The sequence below is a fragment of the Echinops telfairi genome, unplaced genomic scaffold (assembly GCF_000313985.2).
Source record: "Echinops telfairi isolate 266 unplaced genomic scaffold, ASM31398v2 ScPeMD7_7473;HRSCAF=8511, whole genome shotgun sequence".
In the NCBI taxonomy this organism is placed as follows: Eukaryota; Metazoa; Chordata; class Mammalia; order Afrosoricida; family Tenrecidae; genus Echinops; species Echinops telfairi.
Window position 1 is genome coordinate 183128 of NW_022111377.1, and position 26475 is coordinate 209602.

The 26475-nt window shown below is 46.6% G+C and overlaps 2 protein-coding genes and 1 pseudogene across 2 annotated transcripts in view; 2 read left to right on the plus strand and 1 right to left on the minus strand.

Moving 5' to 3' along the window:
• OPTN (optineurin) overlaps positions 1-12342 on the minus strand; it is a 98256-nt gene extending 85914 nt beyond the window's left edge. The window contains exons 1-2 of the mRNA XM_045285580.1: positions 12205-12342; positions 785-961 (exon numbers count right to left, since the gene is read on the minus strand). Of these exons, the coding sequence (XP_045141515.1) occupies positions 785-950 (166 nt within the window). The 5' untranslated portion in view covers positions 951-961; positions 12205-12342. The remainder of the gene's footprint in view (positions 1-784; positions 962-12204) is intronic.
• LOC101658505 lies at positions 8806-9977 on the plus strand (annotated as a pseudogene).
• The window catches only part of CCDC3 (coiled-coil domain containing 3), a 180765-nt gene continuing 166541 nt past the window's right edge, over positions 12252-26475 (plus strand). The window contains exons 1-2 of the mRNA XM_004712659.3: positions 12252-12582; positions 12947-13004. Coding sequence (XP_004712716.2) covers positions 12252-12582; positions 12947-13004 — 389 coding nt within the window. The remainder of the gene's footprint in view (positions 12583-12946; positions 13005-26475) is intronic.

The window sequence follows — 26475 nt, forward strand, 5'->3', positions numbered from 1 at the left end:
GGCTGTTTCCCAGCGGAAAGATTTAGTAGTCTACTTCCACAGACTCAAAAAGTCGAGGACAAAACAAACCCCAATACTGTCTAGTCAATTCCAACTTGTAGTAACTACACAGGACAGAGTGGAACTGCTGCCTACGGTTCCTCAGCCTGTACTCTTTGTGGAAACACTCCCATGGAGTGGCTGACGTGTTTCCACCTTTCACGCATGTATGCCACCGGGCTTCCTTCCACAGAGGTTACCGCCCAGGAAACCGATTGGGAGGCTCTACTGTTTTACAGGGTCACTATCAGTTGAGTTGACTGAATGACACCCCTGGCTCCCCATCTCCTTTTCTTTTTAAACAGCCTGTCATCATGCTATTTCCCTGAGAGGTTTACAGCAATTTTTATTCTTACCTCTAGCCCAAGTAAGGAGCCTGATAGTTACACGGTGAACTGCTACCCACAATTTCGGGAGTTGAAAGGCACCAGCCACCCCGTGGGAGAAAGACGAGGCTTTCCACTCCCATAAAGAGTTGCAGGGCTGGAAACCCACAGGAGCAGTTCCACCCTGTCCACAGAGTCACTATGAGTCTGTGTCAATTTGATGGCAGTGGGTTTTGTTTCTATTTTAAATTTTATCTGAAAGTAAGCAAGGAGGCCATTTGAGCCTCACAAAAAGCTACCTTCTGTGTTCTTTTTCTCCCCAGGGAGAAGGGAGTGCGCCTACAGGTCTCTTTACAAGGGATGACATTTCCAGACGGCCCAGGGTGCATGTAGTAGAAACAGGGGCCAGGCCTGCTCACCTTTCAGCTGGTGGTTCTCAACAAGGAGCTCTTTCATCTGCTGCAGCAGCTCCTCTGGGGTGAACGTGTCCAGGTTCGGGGGAGCCAGACAGGGGGGTCCATTTTCTGTGCTTTGGTTGGAGTTGTCCCCCCTTTCGCTCAGGCAGCTCGGTGGTTGGTGGGACATGGCAGCAGTTCCTAAGGAAAAGGCACAAGCCGAGAATTTGCCTGCCGCCCTCTTGGCGAGGAGGTCTTCACAAAGCCCACACATCCATTAGGAATTGCTAATACTTCTTCTGAGGAGCCCTGGTGATAGAGTGGGCTGCTCACCACAAAGCGAGCAGTTTGCAACCACCAGCCGCTCTTTGGGAGAAAGATGAGGCTTTCTACTCCTGTGAAGAGTTACAGTCTCAGAAACCACGGGGCCGTTTTGTGCGTCAGAATCGACTCGGTGGCAGTGAATAAGAGAGACGAAAATGTTTCTTCTGAGTGCTGGCTATTTAATCAGCAATTACATTTTAAAGCATACTTGATTCTTCCTTTTAAACAACAACAACAAGGGATGCATGTCCCGGCTTTAGGGAAACGTGAGACCAGAGTGAGGAGTTCTGGGAGACACAGCAGAGGGGGTGCTTTGGGGATGATCAGGAACCCTCGCACGAAGGCTCCCTCAAACATACACCTTACACTTACATAGACCGGCACTGTAGACACGGCGCCATTAAAGTGAGTTCCCATCCACATCTCCAAGTTCAAATTCCTTATTTTGGATGAATTCCATGGCGTGTGAACTAATCACAAGAAAGCTGTTTGAATACGTTCTATATTTGACTTGCGGTGTTTTTTGATGAAGAATACAGGCAGAACTCCTTTTATTTACTTATTTTTTAACATGATATCTGAGTCAGAATTGACTCAGTGAGGTCCTTTCAAATCCACGTGCTGACCACTGTACCGTGCTACTGTTCACTAGAACCCAATTTGATAGTTAACCTACAGGGGAGGAATCCACGTTAACAGGGCGTGCCTAAGGTCGCTCAATATGAAGCACAAGGAGGTATGATTGCAAAACCAACCTTAAATACAGAAAAGGTACTGTTGAATACTTAATATAATGTTTCAAAGCAAAGATAACCAAGACATCTTTCTTAGTTATTATACACTTGGAAATTGTTTTGCCTATCACTTTATTTTGTAGAGTGTCCAGTGTGAACATGACATATAAATGACTGGATCACAACTTCTCGTCTGTATGACCTACCACCCGGGCAAACGGAAGTCTCTTCCAACGACTGGCTATGTGCTACAGGAAAACCACATCATTCTTTGTTGTTCCTGAAGAGGATAAGCTTCTCCCATGAAGAATTAATGTAGATGTAGCTGTAGTAATATTATACAAAGTCATAAAAAGTAATACACAGGTGAGGGCAACACTTGTCCCCCAGCACCTACTGTAAACACACACACATACACAGAGAGAGCGAGTCCTGCTGTGAATGTAGACAAATGTGACAAATGGTGAGAAATACCCGAAAAAGCATACGATCAGTTCCAAGTTGCTTACCCTTAGAAGGCAATTCTAAATCCATGTGGCCGACCAAATAGAAAGGAGGGCTCTGTTTCTCTATCGATTGGCCCACGCAGTGTCTGACATGGGACTGCACGGGAAGACCTCTGGCTGGATGGCACTCCAGCTCCGACTGGGGAAGAGGCCACGTCCAGGAAGAATCAGTGTGCAAGCTGTGGACGGCGTGAAGCTTCAGGGACCTTCGTTTGCCAAGAGCGCACAACTCACAATGAGGAGCTTCAAGCATCCATTAAAATTGGAACATGGCAGTACGAGGTATGGATGCAGGGAAATTGAGTCCTCAAGATGAAACAAAATGCATAGAGATCAATATCCTAGGCATCAGTGAGTGGAAATGGATTGGTATTGTCTGTCCAGAATCGGCTAATCATATGTTCTAGTATGCTAGGAATGACATCAAATTCAGTGTCAAAGAGAACATTTCAAGATCTATCCTGAAGTACCATTATGTCAGTGGTGGGAAAAAACTATATGTCAATGAGGAAGGCCAGCTAATATTACTATTATGCAAATTTAAACACCCACTATTAAAGCCAAAGAGGAAAGACATTAGAGATGTTTGCCAACTTTTTACAGCCTGAAATTGATCAAGCATGCAATCAAGATCCATGTATAATTACTGTGATTGGAATGCAAAAGTTGAAAACAAAGAAGGATTGGTGGTTGGAAGCTATAGACTAGGTGATAGAAATGACACTTCAGGTCACATGATAAAATTTGCAAGACCAGAAACATATGCATTGTGACCATGTTTTTTTGCAAGAGGAGAAACAGTGACTATACATGTGGGTTTGATGGACAGAAAACACTGAGCAAATCTGCCATACAAGATCTCTTTAGACTGTCAACAATCAAAGATATCACTTTGAAGACTTAGGTGCATCTAATCCAAGCCCTGGTGCTTCCAATGGCTTCATAGGCAGCCATGAAGAATGAAGAAGGGCTGACACCTTTGGATTGTGGTGCTGCTGATGACTACTGAGTATTCTATGGATGACCAGAGGAGAAAGGGACGCTGGTGGTAGAGAGGGTTACACACTGGGCTGCTAACTGCAAAGTCAGTAGTTCTGCCCCATCAGCTGCTCCAAAGGAGAAGAGGAGGCTTTCTGTAAAGAGTTACAGTCTTGGAAGCCCACAGGGGCAGTCCTAGTCTGTCCTTTAGGGTCACTATGCGGCAGAATCGACTCGATGGCAGTGAGGGACCAGAAAAACGAACAAATCCGTGTTGGGAAAAGTCCAGCCAGAATGCATCTTAGAGGTGAGGGTGGCGGGTCTTCGTCTCAAGTATTTTGGTCGTGTGTCACAGAGGTGAGTGCCTGGCAAAGGAAAACATGCTTGGTGTGGGGTCGGGGAGAAAGAGGAAGATCGACAACATGATGAGCTGACGGAACAAAGACAGCAACTGTTATAAGCATGTTACAGGAGTGGGCACTGTTTGGTTCTGCTGTATGTAGGGTTGCTAAGATTTGGGGCTGACTCAACTGCAATTGACAATCACATCTCAAGTAACTATGTATTCTACAGAACTGCTGTGAGGCAGAAAACAGGTACATGTACATATACCATAACAGGTACAGTTCCATCACAGGTACAGATGATAGGCTCAAGGATGAAGGAGGAGGTGGGAAGTGAGCACACAGTTTCTAACTTGGGAGTTGGGGAGTCAATTATACATAAAATTAGTCACTGGAAAACAGAGGCAAGGGAACTTTATTTTCTACCATGTGGTCTAACCTGTCTATTTTCCCCGCAGCGGGAGATTCAAAGGAAATGAACCCACAGAACACAGACATGCTTCTTCCCTACTCAAATAGGAAGCAACCTTTGGGGTCTCTGGAGGTTGGCAGGTATCCTCCTTCGAATTTGAAAAAAACTTCTAGGTAATTAGGAACCATGGTTAGGTGCCAGGCTGCTAACCGAAGGTGAGCAGTTTGAAGCCATCAGCGGCTCTCCAGGAAACAAATGACGCTTTCTACTCTTTAGGCAGTTACAGTCCCGGAAGCCCACAGGGGCGGTGCTACCCTCCCATAGAGCCACTGTGAGTCAGCACTGAGTGAGGCCAGGTAATTATGAGCTAATGCTGTTGTCAACGAGAAATAGCAGGCGCTTCTGGTGCAGTGACTTCTCCCTCCGGCATTTTGCACAAAGTAATATACTTGTATTTTCCCAGAATGACTTAGTAAAGATGGCAGTTTTACGAGGCAGAAAACACTGATAAAGCATATTAGTTAATTCTGGTCCATTGGCAAGGATCTATGCTTTCCATAGCCTCATTCACTCAGGTAGCGGTATAATGCTGCAGTGTGCTACTCCTGGGTGACTAGAACAGACTGCTTTGTTTCCCCAATAAAATAACTTGGATTCCCTGCCATTTTCTTGCTTTCCCAAAGATTTGTTTTCATATAGAACAATCTAGGTGCTAAACTTTCAGAACAACAGGGTTTGTTTAATAACAATTTTCCTATTTTGCAGAGGAACCCTAAAATTCTAGACAACAAACCTCAGGATCAAGAGCAAATCCATGTACTATATATCCTACTCATCCATGTTAAATTTCCTCAGACGCCCCATGATATGCCACACTTTGCAGAGGTCGTGGAAACAGTTCACTGGTGTTTGGAAGTGTAGGTAATGAGCTATCTGGCGATGTCTTATGTTGGTTTCATTTGATCACATGCACAGACTTCTCCCAAATGGTTGTTTTAAGGGAGAGGGAAAGGAAGAGAAGAAAAAGAAGCAAAGAGAAATTGTTCAGATTTGTTTTCCTCTTTGTCCTTTCTTAGGACTCAAAAAGTCCTTTGGAAACCACCATAATGGAGGTGAAGCTAGTGCTGGCTGTTCCATCTGGGCAGCTAACTTTTTCAGGTTGTGCAGACTGGGACGAGAGCACAAGGAAACCGCAAGGCTGAGTGACGAGTTGTGACTTGCCATTGGGTCGGCTCTGCCTGATGGAGACCCTGTGTGCGCACAGCACACCTGCTCCCTTGGGCTCTGATGGTTATGGAAGCAGACTGCCAGGCCTGGGCTAAGGGAGACAGAAGAGAAAACACTAGGTGCCACTAGCCAGGGGTGTGAACTTCAAAAATCCTACCTGATCTCTTGCGATTACTTATTGAATCATTTAGCAAATGATAATTAGCGCGGCTGCTTTCGGCTCAAAAACTCTGGGTCAGCACTTGTTGAAACAGTATTCTTAAGATGACAGTCCAAACCCCACCAGTCAACACACACGTAAGACTCTCGGACTCTTGTGGATGTGCTATGCCCCCCCCCCTCTAATAGATACCCCTGTTCTTAGTACAGTACTCTGTTTTCTAGCAGTGCTAGAAAAAAATGACTTTATAATTCAAATGGTATGATAATAAGTTAGTATATAAGGCACAGGAATCTTAGTACACATATACTTAAGACTACAATTTTACTGAAAGTGATCTGATTTTGGGAATGTATACGTTGGGAGCATCATTAGCACTCATTACTGTACAGCGAACATGTACAGCACATGCAAGATGTCTATTGGTAAAAGGTCAGTTGAGTTACTTTCAATTGAGCAAACACAAACACAGACACATTATAAATCCTTGCACATATCTTCTGAGGTCACTAAAATTGGAACTAAGCCATTTAATCCAAGATTATTTCTAATAATAGAATTTCTCATAGTAATCCAACTACTCTCCATCAGAAACATGTCATTTCTCAGCAAAAGTGATATTTGACAATGAAAGGGAGAATTAATCTATCACAGGATTTGTCAAGACTTCACTAGTGAGGAAGTATGAGAACTCCCTAGTAGACATGTGGGAAACAGAAGGATTTCTCTCAAGTTGTCTCCCCTAAATATATGCCAGATTTAGCTGCTTGAGAATGACTGTGCACTTGGAGGTCATCAGGAGTGGATTAGGGGTCATTCTCCCTAAGAACTATCAGCCATCTGGAGCAAGCAGACATCACTGTTTATCCCACAACAAGTAGGGCCCACTCCCTTCTGATAAGGATAGTAGTTGTCTGTTTCCTTGTAGGAGACACCAGAGAAGTTAAACCCACCCAAGGATGACCAAGGTTAGGCTGCCATCATGAATCCAGGGTCTGCCCATCTTGTCACATGTATACCCCTAGACCTTCCCATTCCGATGGGCGCACCCCTAGCTCATCCCCTTCCTGTTACGCTTATGCCTATCATAGATCCCCTTCCTACAATGTGTACGCCTATTGTACTGCCCCTTCCTGTGAAGTGTGATTCTGTAATGATGTCCCCCTAAAGAGATATAACGATTGGTTAACAATAAAGAAAGAAGCTCTCCCCTGTCCTGGCTTCCAGGGGCTGTCTCCGGCTCCTGGGGGCCCGGGAGCGCTCCCTGGTTCTCAGGTTCCGAGGTGCTCCTGCTCGCGTGGCCAGGTTCCCCCCACGAAGACCACCAAGTGGGGCGGAGGTGAGCAATGCTACCATGAATTGTGTCTGACTCCATTACTTGACTCTATCTTCTACCTCTCATGCTCTCTATGACTTTGCTATAATCTATACGTATTATCGCTGTACAATTGCGCCTACCGGACCTGTGAAGATCTGTGGAGGACCCCTCTCCTCCCTTTCACCCCACATAGACAAAAGATTAAAAGCAAACTTTCCTAGATTTTATTCCCAGTTCTGCTAAATTGCTTATAATAGACATCGTCACTCTTAATTCTAGACGCCAAGTAATTATATCAATGACATGGCCCTGCAGGCCTGGGCCTAAATTTCATTACCCAGTTAGCCTAGAGATGATCGAGTTCAACTTCTTACTCAATGCAAGAATGTCTTGTTTTGCTCCATGGTGGACAGTCATATTGAGCAGGCTTGACTACTTCAATGGCAGAAGACATGAGTAACGACCACACCAGGCAACTGCCTGTTTCTCTACAGGATGACACTTGTTATATACTGAACTGACCCCCACCCCAAATACATGGTTTAAGTCCAAACCTCTATGTCTGTGGTTATTGTCCCTCTTGGGAATAGGTTGTCTTTGCTACGTTTCTGAGACAGGATCAGTATAGGGCCAACCTTAAAGTCATCTCTTTTGTGATGTAAAGAAGCCGAGATTGGGGTGAGAGGACAAGTCACACAAAGATGGGTCAGGCACACAAGCTTGAAGAGCCAAAGTCCTTCCTCCAGAGCTGACAGAGAGAGAAAGGTGTGCTTAGAGCCAGCAGTCTAGATTTGGATTTCTAGCCTCTTCCACTGTGAGCACACAGATTTCTCTCCGTGAAAGCCATTGCTGTGGTCTTTCTGCTAAAGCAGCCTGAGATATCTGAGCCAGTGCTAACTGGTTGTCCACTGGGAACCTGCCTTCTACTGACACCTACCACTGAACAATGGGCCTGGGGGAAGGATAAATAATCAGGCTAGGCCTTTACTTTGGCACAGGCCATTCTCCGAATCTCCTAGATCAGTGGCCCTTTAATACAGTTCCTCGTTGTGGTGACCCCCAACCATACAATTATTTTTGTTGCTACTTCATAACTGTCATTTTGCTACTATTATGAATCGGGTGACCCCTGTGAAAGGGTCGTTCGACCCCCAAAGGGGTCGCAGCCCACAGGTTGAGAACCGCTGTGCTAGATGAATTGCTACAGGGATGGATTGCTTTTCAACAGTGAAAACCTATTTGGGAGGGAGCCATGGTAGTTGGCTATTGGCAAATTCTGCTTTGGATTTATAAGGAACCTGAGTTAAGATTCTGAGATTGCATCAACTACCCTTGTAATCGCCACAAAGAAGAATTTAGAGTATGCATCCTACTGTGGGGCGAGAGAGCCCTCAACTTTACACAGCAGAAGTGGTACCTTGATTTTGCAGAAAATAGGAAGCCATTGGATAGAGGCTCCTACAGTGGGAGCCTAGGAATTGTGTGTGGCTCTGGCCAACTTCTTTCCCCAAGTCCGTGCAGTCAGTTCTACCTGCACAGTCTCCCAAACCCACCGCCTTCTCTCTGCATGCCCCTTTTCTTTTCTGGACTCCTCAATGTTGCACTCCCTAGGGGAAGCGGTTTTTGGCCTATTTTGTTCACTGCTATATATATATTCCTGTCACCTATATAATATCACTGGACACATTTAGGTTGAATTTGTTGCATGCATTTTCCTAACTTCCCAATTAGTCCCTCATTCTAGTCCCATGGACATACGGTTTCGTTGCTAACAAGAGGTTTCCCCCTCTACTAAAAAACCATGATTTAAAAGAGGTGACGCCCTAGCAAGACAATCATGACCTTTCTGTTGGGCCCCACACGCATAAATCTGTGCCTGCCAACCTCGCAGCGACATCTGAGGCACATGAAAAAAGGCACAGTTCGAGTTTGCCCTCCAGCCGAGGCAGCTGCAGCCCAACTTTGAGTGAGGTGAGTGGCCTCAGCTGCTCGCACAGTGATTCCCCTCCGGAGGTCACCAGAACACTCCTCACTGTCATGCCATGGCGACCTACGGGCAGAGCTGCGTGTGAGGTCAATGTGCATTCCTCCATCATAAGCTGACCTTGGCAAAGCTGCCAGAGGTATTTTCAACAGAGGATTTGGTTTGGGGTTGGTGAAACTGGATGTGAAAACCAAGTCGGGCAGTGGTGTGGAGTTCTCAACATCTGCTTCATCTAACAGACACCTGTAAAGTTATGGGGACTGTGGAGATCAAATATAAATGGTGTGAGTGCGGTCTGACTTTCACAGAAAAATGGAACACTGATATGCCCTGTGCCCCCGCTACCCATTTCTTTATTATTATTATTATTTTCCTTTCTCCACCTCTCTGGGGACAGAAATCGCAATTGGAGACCAGATTTGCCAAGGTTTAAAGTTGACATCTGATACTACCCTCTCACCAAACACGGGAAAGAAAAGTGGTCAAGTCGGACAGGGCAAGATATGACAAAATACCCATTTATAAACTATCAAGGGCTCATGCGGGAGGGGGGAGTGGGGAGGGAGGGGAAAAATGAGGACCTAATGTCGGGGGTTTAAATGGAGAGAAAATGTTTTGAGAAACGATGTACAAATGCGCTTTACACAATTGATGTGTATATGGATTGGGATAACAGTTGTATGAGCCCCTAATAAAATGTTAAAAAAAAGAAAAGAAAAGAAAAGTGGTCAAATCAAGTCTTCCTACAAGAGGGAGTGTATACAGCTTGGCTGTGGTCTTGACTTTGACCTTACAGGACCTACACTCCATGGTTCAGCTGTCTTTGGCTATCGGGTTATCAGATGACCTTCGACAGTGCCAGTCAAAGCCGACAAGGAATGGCTTTCCAGTGGGCTACAGGACTGGGAATGTCCAGCCACACACTAATGTCAAGGATGGGACAGAATGAGGAAGATCAATGTATCAAAAAGTATGGGAAGATCTTGACACATCCGTAAACTTGGCTTGGGCATCAGGTACCAAGAGTACTCGTTTTGGCATCGTTGCTAAATATCATTGGATCCCACTGCTTCCGTGTCTGCAAAAGCCAACAGGTCTAGTTTCTACGGAGTGGGCTACACTCAGACTCTGAGGCCCGGTGTGACGTTTCCACTGTCTGCTCTGGGAGACAGGAAGAGCATTCATGCTGGACGCCACAAACGGGGGCTTGCCCTGGAGTTGGAGGCGTAATCCAGCTAAAGAGACCTCTGGGAATGGGTATCAGAAGATTTGGCCTTAATCTATTTCCATTGTGACCAGCAGGCTCTCTCCCACACTGCCCCACCCTCCACCCAACCCCATGTCACCCCACCCAAAGGTGATCAAAACAAAGTTTGATCTAAACAAGAACTGTATTTTAAATATTTAGACAGTTACTTATTAGCTGATGTCTAGTTCAATTGGTTATCTAGTTACCAATGCTGCGGTCATGCAATCACCTACACATTATTTCAATGTAGCCAACTGTTCAATGCGCTATCCAGCAATAATGAAATAGACTGTGAGAAAAGAAGAAAAAGGCACAGTTCCTGCCGGGTTTTCCCCTCTGTGTTCTGGCATCTGCTCTGGCACCACGGGGAGCCCAGGCAGACTGTCTCTGGACAGTTCAAGGTCCAGCTCAAGTCTGAGTTCCTATGCTAAATCGGAAGTTCCTTCTGCCGAGCACCCCAATAGCACTTTGAATGTTCTGTCTCCTTGATTCATTTGACAGAAAAATGCAGTATTTTAAAATCTAATACCCGAAAGACATTTTCTGCTGTAGAAGGGCAAACCCAGCAAGCCAGTATGAGTTTTTCTACAGTTCTAAAACATTCTTTTCCAAATTCTTGAACTCCACTTTAAAAGGTTGTTTGAAAACCTAGAAATGCTTTTAAAAATCACTATCACTATTAAAATCACTAAAGGCATCATTTCATAATTCATTCTATTATTTAACCCGTAAGTACATGTCAAAAGGAGAGCCGGTAGCATAGTGGTTACGTGTTGGGCTGCTCACCCCAAGGTCTGCTGTTTGAAACCACCAGCCGCTCCAAAGGAGAAAGACAGGGCTTTCTACTCCCATAAAGAGTTACAGTCTCAGAAATTGACAGAGGCAGTTCTACCCTGCCCACAGGGCCGCCGTGAGCCGGCATTGACTCGATGGCAGTGAGAGACACGTCAAAGTATATACAATAAACACTTTAAAATATTTGGTTTTTTTCTTCTGAATGAAACACGCTTTGTTTTGTTTTTGAAGTTTAGTGCCTCCCTTTTCTTTTGGGTTTTCTGACCACAAGTTCCAACGATTCTATCAGACATCCCAAGTCTTTGTCAACCTCAGAGAAAGTGAGGTTTGAGGGCAAGCAGGTATGTTTTGTGGCCAGAATAGCCCCCGGGGTCCTGACAGAAGGTAATACAGCAAATGACCAATTCCTGACAAAAATAAAGCTGTGTTGTTGTTTGATTCTAGGGTAAAACATGCAACCTGAAGGTCACTAACAAAAAAGCGGTTGCTTTTATCTTATACACAATATTTGCAGAACCACGAACTCGGCCAGGAGAAAATCAGGCAAAACAATCACAGCATGCATGCGCGCACAAGCCACAATTCACAGCCTAGTCCATTACAGGGCAACTCTCTCTCCTGGGCCTCTGCTGCTAGCGCTCTCTGAACCAGGGGCTCTCCAACTCTTCTCTTGGGTCCAAAGAGCAAGGTGGGCTCTTGTGTTAACAGTGCCACCTTTTTAACTACATTCAAAGGGTTTTATGGTGGGAAGGCCACCTGGCTGTTCCAGTTTTAGCCTATCATTCTAGAACATTTTCTGGTGGCAAAGGTCAGACCAGACACTTGGGTTTCGCTTTCTCCTAGCCAGTCTCTCTCTCTCTCTCTTCTGCCTCCAGTTGACACACTGCCCCCAACACCTCACAGAGCACACAGATACACACACACTCGCCTAGGCGCTGTGTCAATTTCTTTCTGCTGTTTCCGAAGCCCACCAACCTCGGAGATGACTACTTATTCTTCAGTGTTCCTGGGCCATCTCAGAAAACGAGTGATTTGATGTTTTCCAAAGGTGTACCTTTGCCCACTTCCTCCTTAGGACTAGGAATCGGCTGCACCATCATTCCCAACCCGGGAGAATCTCATCCTTACGCCGCCCCAGCGACCTGCAGGGGGAAGGGGCAGGGCCCTTTGGGATGGTCACCCCGTGGCCCCTTCACAGCAGGTCTGGGTCCCCCGAGGTCATCCTCAGGCCTCGGGGCCTGGACACTCCCCAAGGCAGCCATCCCACGAGAGGGGACACCCACCCCTCCACCCACACCCCCCAGGCTCCACGTCGCAGGAGTGGGGACAACATATTCCAGGGCGGAGAGGCGCCTGTCACCCAAGGGCCTACCTCTCTTCCGAGACCCCGGCCCACCTCCGACCCTGACTCACCTGGCCGCTCGCACTCCGCCCTCTCTGAGGGTCACTGATAGCACGGCATGGACCCGGATGCGGACGCCGGAATGGGACGCAGGCCGGGAACTAGGGGCGGGGAAGCAGGGCTCGCGAGCCTCGGGCTGACCTGCGGCCTCGGGACCCCGCCCAGCGCCGCTCAGCTGACGGCCGCCCAACCTCCCAGTTCCCAGCCGGGAAAATCCCCGCCCCCGCCCCCGCAGGCCCCGCCCCGAATAAGGCGTCATCCGGGGGCCCCGCCCATCTCTCCCGCCCCTAACGCGCTACCGCTCCTCCCCTTTAAGGCCGGGACCTGCAGTCCTGCGCGGTTCCGCAGCGCTGCAGCCCCGCAGCTCCAGCCTGGACTCGTGGTGGCGGGTCGGGTTGGGGGTCTGTGGGCTGCGCCTAGGCGTCCGTGTGATCGTTGCGAGGACGGTGTCATTAAAATAAGTACATCGATTAATTTGTGTGTGGAGTCAATATTCCCTGCATCTTCCACGTGGGCGCCCAGTTGAGTGCCAGAGGTCGCTGCGCCCGGCCCAGGACTGTCCGAAAGATGCTTGGATCGAAGCCTCGCTCAGGGTCAAGTGCCTGACGTGTAGACTTGTAGACCTAGTTAACCGAGCATACATTTCTTTAACCCCATATTACCAGGAAACATCTTTTAAAAGGCGTGGGATGCTTCCAGGGCTCTTGTTCTCAGGGAACAGGTCACCCCTAAATACCTAGGTGCTCCCGGCAGGTAGGACTAATGGATTGATCTGGATTATATCTGACAACCAGTTCGTGCAGCGCGGCAGGTATTGATCTACGGTCGGGGAGGAGGGAAACATCCAGGCGCGACAGTGGAATTAAGAGGTAGGGATGAGAGGAGAAAGTGTGAGCAGCCCCAAGCACACCAAGAAGAAGGATGAGTGAGGGCAGAGGCAGCAATGTGAAGGCATGGAATCCCTAGGTCAAGGTCAAGGTGGTGCCTGGTGTTTCTAACCAAACAAGCAGAAATGCAGGCTGGCTCCGAGCCGGTCTGGGCCAGCATGGGAGCAGCTTTGTCCCGAAGACGAGAAAGTGCTCACTGCCGCCGCATCAATCTGCAGGAATAACAGCACGTGGCTGCTGGTCCACGAGTTCCCTCTTCCCGGGGAAGGGACAAGGTGGGTGCGTTCTCTCCTGGTGGCCCGAGAAAGATTCAGGTCGGCTCTCTAGGCTGCTGCCTGGTCGGGTCTTCCTGCCGGGCTTTCACTGCCATCCTTGAGGTTAAACCTCAGAGCAGCGCGGGAGACAAGGAAGGAAGTTGGTAACTGCTCCCAGACCTACCTCCCAAATGCTAAAGTTGGAAATGGTTCAAGCTCTGTGCTGCTGACCAGCGTGACGCAGGGCTCTAACTCAGCAGCTGTTCTGGGGAAGGAAGACTGGGCGGTCTGCTTCCCAACGTTAGCAAAAATCCAAACCCACTGCCATCGAGTCAATTCTGACTCACAGTGACCCACCTTGTAGGGCAGTGTAGCGCTGCCCATAGCGGTCGGAGCTTTTACTCTTCTTGGACCCAGATCGTCGGAAACAACTGAGAGGTTCAAGTCCACTCTCAGTCTTACATAGCGGCCTGGTGCCTAACAACGATGTCTCTAGGCCTCTACACCAGGTGCCAAAATAATTCCTTGTAGGAGAATTAAAACTGGACTAGTGCCAAGGAGCAGGAGCTCTGGTGATGTAGTAGAGTACACCTTGCACTGCTAAGGGCAAGGTCAGCAGTTGGAAATCACCAGCCCCTCTGTGGGAGAAACATGAGATTTTCTACTCCTGGTACAGGACTACTCTGTTCTATAAAGTTGCCATTAGTCAGAACTGACTCCAGGGCCATTGAGTTTGGTTTGGGGTGAGTTGTAAGGAGTCAGAGATGAAAGATGTTCCGAATAGCCAATTCTTCCAAGATGCTACTCTGTTCTAATCCCTCCTCGCTCCTCCCTTGAGTATATCCCCTCACATGCCTGGGTTCTGCGATTTGCTGCACATCCCTCAGAAACGGACAGCGGTTTAAGGAAACATCTCACGTGGCGGTGGATGCTTTTCTGTGTCTGATCTAAAGGCTGTGCAGAAGCGAGACATGCAGCGTCCAGAGTCAGAAGCCCAAACTGCCCGAACATCGTAGAAGCACATCTTGCTTCCACAAATGCTCCATCAGGAAATAGAGGTATGGCTTTGGGGTGGCGGTGTTGATTTTAGGAAGACAAAATGCAGTAACTTTACAGAAGCCCCCAAGCAAACAAGGAGTATACCTTGGTTCACACGCTCTACTGGCCAAAACCAAACCAAACTCAAGGCCCTGGGTGGAGTCTGCCTCACCGCGATCCTATAGGACAGGGTAGAGCTGCTCCTGTGGGTTTCTGAGTCACGAGGGCTCCTTCCCTCTAATGCCCTCATCCTGCTCATTAGTATAGCAAAGAACACCCTCCCAGATGCGATGACAGCTACGGGCACATCGATTCCAGAATGGAAGACGTCATTTAAGGAATTAGGCACAGAGGGCCACATTAATTGAGCTGAGTATCCCCACAGCTTCTCATCCGTAAGGTTTTACATATGCCACTTAATCTTGGTGTATCTAATTTTCTGCAACACAGAAGATCCTGAGAACCAAAACTGCTTTTTTAATTCTTTCAGTAGCAAAACTTGGCCTCAGCAAAGGTAAAGCTACTTGTCTTTATTTAGACCATTGGAGCCCCTGGGTGGTGCAAATGATGAACACCAGGCTGCCAGCCTAAAGGTTGAAGGTTTGAGTCTACCCAGAAGTATCTCAGAAAAAAAGGCTGGCCATTTACTTCTGGAAAAAAATGAGCCATTGAAAACCTTTTGGAGCACCGTTCGAGAGTTCTAGCCTTAAACACACTGGGATGCCTTAAGTCAGAGTTCACTGGATGGCTTATTTACACCAGTTGGTGTGACTGTAAGTTATGTTGAAGAAATACAGTGATACCTCGACCATCATTCAAACTTTCCACTACTCCAATAGCAAAGTTCTAAAAATATTCTGCTTGGTGTTCAGAACTTTGCTCATTATTCAAACTGAAAGTCTAACATGATTAAACCTATATGGGTCAAGGGTGAGTCACACATTTAGTCTCGATGCAGACACAAAGGGGGATGCTTCATCTAAGCACTGCTCTCGTCAGATAACATGCAAGGGGGTACTCCCTTCCCCAAATAAAACACCCAAAAATGGGAAAAATGAGCCATTGAAAACCTTTTGGAGCACCGTTCGAGAGTGCTCCTCTGGACAGAGCTTTTGTAGTACTCATTTTCCTGCTAAGCAAGCATTGAGCAACTCGCTCTGAGTTAGTGCACACAGTGGCATCGCCTAAGAAGGTTCTCTGGTCACAGTGAATTTTTTCATAAAAGCAGTTTTGCTCAAACCTCGTTTTTAGTGATGGCCGATTTAAGAGAACAGCGTGTAGCTGTGAAAATTTTTTTCCTGCTCGGGAAAAATGCCACAGAAACTGTTGTGATGTTGAACACAACTTACAAGGAAAGCACTAGTGGAAAAATTCAAGTGTACAAGTGGTTTTCTCATTTCAAAAAAGGTGAAATGTTGATTGATGACAAACCTCATTCTGAATATCTGTCAACTAACCAAACAGAAGAAAATGTACACTCTTTGGAGTTCATTATACCAAGTCAGACTGTTTTTTTTAAAAGTCAGATTGTTAATCAAGCGTTCTATTTAGAGTTTCTGAAAAGATTGTGTGTGTCACAATGTGCCACAAAAAAAGGCCTGATTTGTGGTAGAGAAGAGACTGGTTTTCCCACCACAACAATGCTCCTGTCACGCAGCCAGCTCAGTGTGTCAAATTCCAGCATGCCTCTCTTGCTCCACGCACCTTACTCACCTGATCTCATTCTGTGTGACTTCTTTTTGTTTCTGAGAATGAAGAGGAACATGAAAGGACAGTGATTTGACAACATAGAAGAGGTGAAGAAAAAAATGAGGGAGGTGCTGTCAGCCACCCAAACAGATGAGTTTGAAAAACTGTTTCCAAGAATGGAATTGCAGATTTGACAAATGTATTAAATGTAATGGAGAGTACTTTGAAGGTGATAAGGTTGTGTTGTAAAGAAATTTAAATACATAGCTTTGAAAAAAAATCTAGTTTTTTGGGGAGCCCCCTCATATAGTGCTTGTACTGTTGCATTAAAACATTCATCATGCCCAGGGTATGAGCAACAGAAACGTGGGTGAAGGGAGACAGAAGATGGTGTAAAATGTGAAAATAAAAATTTATAAATTATCAAGGATTCACGACGGTAGGAGGGTGGCAGAGGGAGGGGAAAAAAGAGGGCTTACGTAGAAAGAACATGTTTGGAAATGATGATGGCAGCATGTGTACAAATGTGCTTGATACAATTGGTGTATGGAGTGTTGTAAGTGCTGTAAGAGTCCCCAATAAAATGATTTATTGAATAAAAATTCAAGCATTTATCATGGTGCTCTTTTTTGGGTAGATTATTTTCATAAAATATCGTAATTTTATTTACTCTATTGTGTTCTGATATTTAATGCACTGAATTTACTGTGTTTAGATGTTTTAGCGGGCATTTCCACAATGGAAGGCTCTTAACTTTGTGTTAAAGTCCTGGGAAAAAATGAATTAAAAGTGTTATTTCAGGGCCTCACAAACCATGATTTGGTTTTCCACTATGTCTATGGGAAAAATATGTTCAGTTCTGGAACTTTTCGGTGTTCAACACCAATTTGGAAGGAACCGAGTTCGACAACCAAGGTATATCACTGTAGCGCGTTTGAATAGGGGCTACTTACAACCCTGCTGGGAGGATTACATTTTATACATTGCATGCAACACATTACCTTTCTGAAATCCCCAAATATTCTGAGTTCCAAAATGGAGCTGGCTCCAAGGGTTTTAGATAAAGGATTTGAACCTACAGGACTGCCGACCTGAGGAGGTAGTAAAGCGATAACACCCATAAAGCACTTCAGAACACTGTCAGCGTTGGTTCCTATGTCTGCTAGGGTTACAGCTGATTCCGTTTTCCAGCCTGAGCAGTACAGGGTCTGCGCCCTCCACCACGCTCTCAGGAGTACATACAACCTCAGGGCAACCACGGAGGTTGAACTCATACAAGGCTGTCACTTCTCCACTGATGTGGTTTGCGGTAGGTAAAAGCAAAGCAGCGTGGTCAGGTATTTCTTGAGATGTTAACTTGGGTTTATGCTTCCTGGGGCCTCCTTCCTCCCTTTCTCCTTCCTCCTACTCTGTTTTGAAAAGGTAGCTGGTCTTTTTGTTTTAGCCTGTCTTTTCGAATATCCTACCTCAAGGGAATTTTTCCCCCCCAGGATTATAAACAATGGTTCTTGGAAGGCCAATCTTTCTTCCTGTCTTTTGGGAAAACTTAATCACAATAAATGCATCTACCCATGGGTTCTGTAGGCAGAGGGAGAGAGTGTGGTGGACTGGGAGGCTTCTGCCCGGATGGAGGGAGGGGTGACTTGCCCTGAATGGGAAAGCGAGGGAGCTGGTGGTTTCAGGGCCATCAAGAACTCAGCCTCAGGCCCCGCAGCAGCCAGGGCAGGTGATAATCTCTTGGGCAGAACAGGTGTGTGGTGCACCTAGGGAGTTTGGCCCTTAGGGACCTGGTCTCAGAACTTTAGGAGATTCTGGTGCCCTGGGATGACATTGAAAGTAAGAGATTTAGACCCAGAACAAAAAAATCATATCAATGTGAATGAGAGAGGGCTCAGAGTGGAGACCCAAAGCCCATCTGCAGACAATTGGACATCCCCTTACAGAAGGGTCACAAGGAAGAGACAGTCAGGTTGCAGTACAGCACTGATGAAACGTACAACTTTCCTCTAGTTCTTTAATGCTTCCTCCCCTCCACTATCATGACCCCAATTCTACCTTACAAATTCGGCTAGACCAGGTCATGTACACAGGTACAGATAAGAGCTGGAAACACAGGGAATTCAGGCCAGATAAACCCCTCAGAACCAATAATGAGAGTAGTGATATCAGGAGGGTAAGGGTAAGGTAGGGCGAGAAAGGAGGAACCAATCACAATGATCTACATATAACTCCCTCCCAGAGGGACGAATGACAGAAAAGTGGGTGAAGGGTGACAGCAGATGGTGTAATACATGAACAATATAATACTTTATAAATTATCAAGGGTTCATGAGAGAGGGAGGGTAGAGGGGGAGGAGGAATGAGCTGATACCAAGGGCTTAAGTGGAAAGAAAATGTTTCCCAAAGGATGATGGCAACATATGTATACATGTGCTTGACACATGCATGGATGTATGGATTGTGATAAGAGCTGTATGAGCCTCCAATAAAATGATTTTAAGAAGAAAAAAAGAAAAGAAAGAAATTGATCCACCTGCCTTCTGGGCACCCTTATGTTGGACAATGAGAGTAGCAAGAGCAAGGCGGGTGAGCTGACAAATCGATGACCATGACTCTTACCCATTGACGTCCAGCTACCTCATAGTGACCCGAGATGGGGTTTCTGAGAGTCAGTGTTTACGGGAGCAGACTTAGGGGTTTCCCCGGCTGATAGGCAGAAGTAGCTTGCCCAACACACAGCGCCTGCACGCACAGTGGAATGAAGCAGCGTGGGCTCCGGCACCATCTCACAATGGCTGTGCTTGAGGCCATCACTGCAGCCGCTGGGTGACACCGACTCATTGAGGGCCTTCCTCCTTTGCACTGACCAAGCATGACGATGCACTTTTCCAGGCACGGGTCTCTCGCTGGTCCTCTATAAATATGCAAAAAGAAATGAAGTACTGGGTGTCCTATTGCTGTTGCTGCTCGGGGCTGTTCGGTTTGCCTCCAGCCCAAGTCGAGTCCATGCACAACGAGATCGGACCATTGTGACTCATAGGATTTTCACTGGCTGATAGTCAGAAGTAGTTTGCCAGGCCTTTCTACCTCATCTAGTCTTATCTGGAAACTCTGCTGAAACCTGTTCAGCATCAGAGCAACACACAAGCCTCTACTGACAGGTGTACAATGGCTGCACCTGAAACATATCGGCCCTCAGTTGAACCTGAGCTCCTGAATACTCATTCCAAATTCACTGCCATCGAGTCCCTCCGAGGGACCCTATAGGACAGGGCAGACCTGCCCCTGTGGGCTTTTGAGCCTGTAACACCCCCACCCTCCTAGTTTGTCAAATAGAAGCTTGATTACGTTTATAGCAGTGTTTTATGCTTTCTTACTCGCTAGTCGGTGTTTTCTAGTCTGGAGTTCTCTGGCCTTTCTGCGCTTCAGGAGGCCCAGGCTTCTGGCCTGCAGCTGTCTCTTTCTGGGCAGGAGGCCTCTGCCTGAAGTGGTCGCCTTCTTTGCAGGAACCTTCTCGGTAGTTGTTGCTGCACCTTTGGGAGCTCCCTTCTTAGCCGTTGCTCTTTTAGGAGAAGCTTTGAAGAGAGATGCTCTTAGCCGCTTCTCAATGTCATCCTTGATCAGTCTGTTCCTTGTTTCTTTGCCTTCGTGACTTGAAAATGATCACAATCTGTCCTCTTGGTTTCCTGTTCTCTGGCCCAGCTTGTGACCGCCCGTTCTGTATTGCTGCTATCTGCCCCTGCCAGACTCGTTGGACACCCTCCTGGTGGCCACTGTGTGGGAACATGAGCATGGAGTCAGCGAGCTGGGTGCGCTCAAAAGGCACAGCTTGTCTGCGTCACCGCTGTTCTGATCAAGCACATCTATAATCATGACCCAGTTTCCCCAGCACGAGGCCCACAGGACTTGGGCCATCCAGCCAACCTCCATGAAGTGCCTGGACCCCATTGTGGCAGAGTTCCACAAGGAGGGAGAAGGTTCACCCCACGGTGAGCATGCGTGGGGCTGTCAATCTTTATCAGAGAGCCTCTTCTTTCTCCTGCAGAGCAGCTAGTGGGTTCGAACTGCAACCACTGGGTCACCAGCTGAAAACTTCGCTACCAGGGCTCTTGAGTAATCACTCACTGACTGCCATGGAGTCAATGCTGACTCATAGAGACCCCCTGTGGGGTTCCAAGACTGTAACTGTTTACAGGAGTAGAAACTTCAGTCTTCCGAGGAGTTGCTGCTGGTTTTGAACTGCCGACCATGTGGATCACAGCCCAACGCAAAACCACCACACCACCAGGGCTCCATCCTGAAGAATAGTCCTGCTTATTTATAACTTAAGGAGCTCTGGTGGTGTCATCATATAGGAGTTGGGCTGCTAACTGCAAGGTCAACAGTTTGAAACTACCAGCCGCTCCACAGGACAAAGATGAGGCTTTCTCTTCACGCAAAGGGTTACAGGCTCAGAAATCCATAGGGGCCGTTCTACCCAGTCGTATGGAGTTGCTTTGGGTTGGAATCGACTCAGTGGTGGTGAGTCTATTCATCCTCCTATTCCTTCCCCACTCTGTGCATGCAGAAACAGCCTCACTGCTGGTAGCTCTTCCAGCTAGTCAATGTTATCATCGGGAGTAAATGCGAATTCTTTGTTTAGCTAGAAAACAGTTAAGAATTTCTGGAGCGAAAATGTTCTGTTGAAGTGTTAATTAGCTAGAGCCAGTGACTTGGGAAAATAATCACTCATCTGCACCACAATTCTTTCATGGTCTGACAAGTATCACCATGATCTTCGCTCCCTGCCTGAGGAGCGAGGAGGGATGGCTTGGGAGTCTGATTTTATAAATAGTTTCAGCTTCTGGATTCTGATTAAATAATTGATCTGTCAGTGCTGAAGCCTATGTGATTTGCCTTTTCCCCCATCTCACTTATTCAAAGAAAACTCTTGGTAGAACGTGAGGTTGGAGGTTAGGGTACCGGGGTTCACCTAAAGGAGCCCTGTTCTCATAGCAGGTGACACGTTGGCCTGCTCACCACAAGGTTAACAGTTCAAACTCCACACCTGCTCCTTAGGCGAAAGATGAGGCTTTCCACTATCAGAAGGATTTATAGCTTCAGAAACCCACAGGAGCAGCCTTACCCTGTATTATAGGGTCACTGAGTGAGAGTCGACTTGATGGCAGTGAGTGTTTGGGGTTCACTCTGAGCATTCGGAAAGGGGCTCCTTGGTCTTTGCTTCTTCGTGGGGACATAACGGTCCTGGGACACAAGATCTCTAAGCTTCTTGCAGCTTGAAACAAACTAGACTTCCTTTGGGTTCATTAATTTGGGATTCCTATTTTGGTGAATGCCAAATTAATTTCATTTTAGGCTTCTTCCTTCTAGAGAGACTGACTGACTGCTTGGCTAGCTAAATTGTCATATCTGCTTTTAGAATTTGTATTATCCCCAAGTCTCTGTTTTCATGAGAAATGGGGGTTCACTGAAGGCCTTCAAATATACTACCATCATCCTGTCTGTGCCAGATTGCTCAGGGCCTTTTCCAACAACCGAAAGTCCACTTCCTTCCCTCCAGGCTCCTGGACTGCCTCTCTGCTTTGCGTGGGTGGAGTTGCCCTTCCCCTGGCAGAGACCATTAGCCAGTGAGGAAGCGGATTATCATCTTGAGGCTAGCAGCTCCCCTTGGGGCTTGGCTTCCTCAGATCTTCACAACTAGATGCTGGGAGTCCAAACCTTTCTTTCCTAGTACCCATGAGTCCAGCTGAACCTTTTCATTCTGCAACCAATGTCCTCATTCCTTCCTCTTTCCAGCTCAACTGGGACTTCGGGAGATTAGATAGGCAGGATTCCAAAAGGCAGCCCTGGTGGCGCAGTGGTTAACTGAAAGGCTAGCATGATGACCCCTGTGGCCTCCCCCCTCCTCCATGGGAGAAAGATGCAGCAGTAGGTTTCCATTTAGACAGGTGACCTTGGGAAGTCCTGGGAGGCTGTTCTGTCTTACAGGATTGCAAGGCATTGGAATTGACTCCACTGCAGTGGGTTTATTCTAGCCTAGATTGTCTTTACATGAAGCTATTTATTCTCACCAAATTCATTTGATCTTCCTCCAGGGAGGTGGGGAAACAAGCCCCAGTCTAATACAGCTCTCGCAGAGACGAGGAGACGTCCGAGGGCTGTGTGGAAACCGTGGCCACGTGCGGAAGAGCTGGCGTGAAGCACTCCAAGAGGACCGAACATCTGCTTATGACCTTGGATGCACTTGGGCAGTATTTCCCACGGCAGCCGTTTCAGAAACTTCAAAAGCTGATCTCACATACATTTAGCCCTTTCTTATTCATTGTGCCTTATTATAGTTCTGGGGGTCAACTCCATTCTGTTTGTTTTAAAAATAAGAGAAACGTCTGGGTGGATCTTTTTGTAAAACGATTTCCTGCCGAGGCTCTCATACTTGTGAATTCTTTTCTTCCTCTTCAGGGTGTAAGTCTATTATTCTGGATTCTGGCTTGGCTGGCTTGAGTAGACCCTCTTTGTCTCCTGTTTACAAAGTACCGCCCTGGTCCCTGCTCTCAGTACCCTCCATCCTCTCCTCCCTGATGTTCCTGCCTTTGTACTTTTGTATCGTCACTCTGTCTTTCCTTCTTCAATTGTTCTCACCAGAAGGCTGCTCGGTCTTCAATTTAGGGTGCATCCAGGGTCCTAAACAACTTGTGCAAGGAGCCCTGGTGGCTGTTAGCCCAAAGGTTGGCAGTTCAAACCGGCGCAGTGGTTCTGCAGGAGAAAGAGCCGCAGTCCACTCCGATGAAGAATGCAGCCTAGATAACCTTACAGGGAAGTTCTACTCTGTCCCCCGAGTCACGGTGATGGAAAACCACCGCAGCCACACCTACCAACCCCAAACAACCTTTGCAGGCCTTTTGCATTGTGCAGAGTACGTCTTCATACCATTTATCATGTACACCTTTTCTCTTAAAGAGATTTCAGGTTTGCAAGTGGGGAGGTCTGTGTGGAGTTCTTTTGTTTTAGGACAGGACTTCCTGAGTTAAGTTTTAAATCAGTTGCATAAGGGATCTATGTCTTGATTGCACACATAAATCTTATAATTTGACCTTATCATCCTTGTGAATTATTTATTTTCTTTTTCAAATCATTTTATTGGGGCTCATACAGCTCTTATCACACTCCATACATCCGTCCATTGTGTCAAGCACATCTGTACATTTGTTGCCATCATCATTTTCAAAACATTTTCTTTCTACTTGAGCCCTTGGTATCAGCTCCTCATTTTTGACCCTCCATTCCCTACCCTTTCTCCATCCCTCCCCCTTGATAATTTATAAATTGTTATCATTTTTTCATGTCTTACATCGTCCAATGTCTCCCTTCACCCACTTTTCTGTTGTCTGTCCCCCAGGGAGGGGTTTATATGTAGATCATTGTGATTGTTTCCCCCTGTCAACTCCCACCTTCCTCTTACCCTCTTGGTATTGCTACTCTCATTGTTGGTCTGAGGGGTTTATCTGTCTCGGATTCCCTGTGTTTCCAGGGAATTCCCTGTGTTTCTTATCTGTACCTGTGTACATGCTCTGGTGTAACCAGGTTTATAAGGTAGAATTGGGGTCATGATAATCTGGGGGAAGAAGTATTAAAGAACTAGAGGAAAGTTATATGTTTCATTGTTGCTACACTGCACCCTGACTGGCTTGCCTCCTCCCCACGACCCTTCTGTAAGGGGATGTCCGATTGCCTACAGATGGGTTTTGGGTCTCCACTCTGCATTCCCCCACATTCACAATGACATGAATTTTTGTTCTGTGTCTTTGATGCCTGATACCTGATCCTATTGACACCTCATGATCACACAAGCTGGTGTGCTTCTTCCATGTGGACTTTGTTGCTTCTCAGCTTGTTTGTCTTCAAGCCTTTAAGACCCTAAACAATATATCTTCTGGTAGCCAGGCACCATCAGCTTTCTTCACCACATTTGCTTATGCTCACATTTGTCTTCAGCAATTGTGTCAGGAAGGTGAGCATCATGGAATGCCAGGTCAGTAGAACAACGTGTCCTTGCACTGAGGGAATACTTGAGTAGAGGCCCAATGTCCGTCTGTTACCTTGATATTTAACATATAAATATATGCACATAGATCTATTTCCCTATTGTTATACACAAATATATTTACATATGTAAATACCTATATTTAGACCTTTATAAATGCCTTTTGTGAGGCTTCCTTCTTGACCCATGGCTGAAGTTTCTATCTTTTTCACTGCGTAGACACGTGTAGTTCAACAAACCACTTGCTAAAAGGCCACCCCTGTTGGCTTTTTAAGTTTTTCTGTTCAAGCCTGTGGGGGAAAAAAAAATACAGGATCATCTTTACACTCAAGTTATTAGCAGCCTAGTGATAGATAAACCCAACCCAAGCAAAACAAACATTGTCATTGAGTTCAGACCGGCTCAAAGCTATCCAACAGGGCAGGGAAGAATTTCCCACGGTGAGTTTCTGAGACTGACTGTTCATGGGAGTAGAAAACCTGATCTTTTCCCCATGGAGAGACTGGTGGTTTTGAACTTGTAACCACTAAGCCATCAGGGATTCTCAGTAGTGAAGATAGTGTATAAGTATCAACTCAAGCACTGAAGTAGTTTAAAAAAGGGTGAAAAATGCCACCTAGAGGAGTTTTGTAGAATGATACTTGCTGTGGCTTTTGAAATGTGACTAAAATATCATGGAGCAAAGTGTGGGGGTACGGAGGGCATTCTGGGAGCAGGGGCAGCATACAGAAAAGCGTAGAATCAGGAAGACATTGGCCTTGTTTGCAAAACTAACAGGTGATCCTTTATTTGAAAGGTATAGTGTGTGTGGGTGTAGGGTGGGAAAGAAAAATGGATAATGAAGTTCAAGAGGCAGGCAGGTCAGATTTGAATAGGTCTCACATACAATATTATATAGTTTGGCCTTTATTTGGAAGACATCAGGTATTATTAAAGCCTTCTGGGAAGAAGAGTTACCCAATCAAATATGAATTTGGGGGCTCTCACCCTAGCAGAGGTGGGCAGCATGATAAGGGAGGGAGAAGCAGGTGGCAGGAGAGAACAACTTTGGGCCTGAAGGAGGGCAGTGATCAAGGAGTATCCAAAAGGGAGCCCCTTGTGAACGCTGGATCAGGTGGAAGGCACAGACCTTCCGGCCGATTGGGTGTGAGGAGTGAGGACCAGAGAGCTGGTAAAGAGTTTCAAAAATTTCTTCCTTGGGCGACTAGATAGATGACAGGAACCAAATCCAAATCCAACTCCGTGCCTTCGAGTTGATTCTGGCTCACAACAACCCTGTAGGACAGGGGAAAGCTGCTTCTTTGAGTTTCTGAGACTGTGTCTCTTTACAGGAACAGACAGCCTCGTCTCTCTCCTGGAGACTGGCTGCTAGGTCTGAACTGGTTAGCGTGCAGTTAGCAGCCCAACACACAACCCACTGTGCCACCGGACCATTCGCTGGGAGGAAAGCATAGGGCAGGGAGCAGTGTTGGGAGAAAATGACTCATCCTACCTGGGGAAGTTGAGGTGCCCATAGTGAGAGAAGGCCAGTTGAGTTGTTAAATGAAGTGCCAGCAGGGTAGGTGTGTGAAGATGTCCACATTATTTTCAGAAGATAAAAAGGTTAAACCTCAAGAAAGAGGCAGGTTGGAAATAGAAACATAGGAGAGTTCTTCAGATACCTATATGGACTGAATTCCTCTAATTGACTCCCAAACCAAACTCACTGTCAATGAGTTGATTCTGACCGTAGCAGCCCTATCGGACAGAGTAGAGCAGCCCCTATGGGTTTCAGAGACTGTAACTCCTGACAGGGGCACAAAGTCTCATCTTTCTCCCAAGGAGCCTCTTTGTTCCAATTGCTGATCTTGCGGTTAGCAGGCCAATGTGTAAACCACTACACCAACATGGCCCCTTCTTCCAATTTAAGAGGTGTGAAAAAAGAAAAAATAAAAGGTTGAGGAAATAATGAGAGAAGCTGGATTCTATAAAGAAGAATTCTTTGGCATCAGCATGGGAAGAAGGTTTGTTAACAACCTGCAATATGCAGATGACACAACCTTGCTTGCTCAAAGTGAGGAGGACTTGAAGCACTTGCTGCTGAAGATCAAGGACTGCAGCCTTAAACGTGGATGTAAAGAAGACCAAAATCTTCACGACTGGACCAATAGGCGGCATCATGATAAATGGAGAAAACGTTGAAGTTGTCCAGGATTTTGTCTTGCTTGGATCCTCAATCAATGGTCATGGAAGCAGCAGTCAAGAGATCAAAAGGGGCATAAGCCCTCTGTAGAGTATTGAAAAGCAGGTATGTTACTTTGAGGACTAAGGTGTGCCTGACCCAGGCCGGGGTATTCTCCATGGCATAAATGCATGTGAAAGTTGGACATTGAA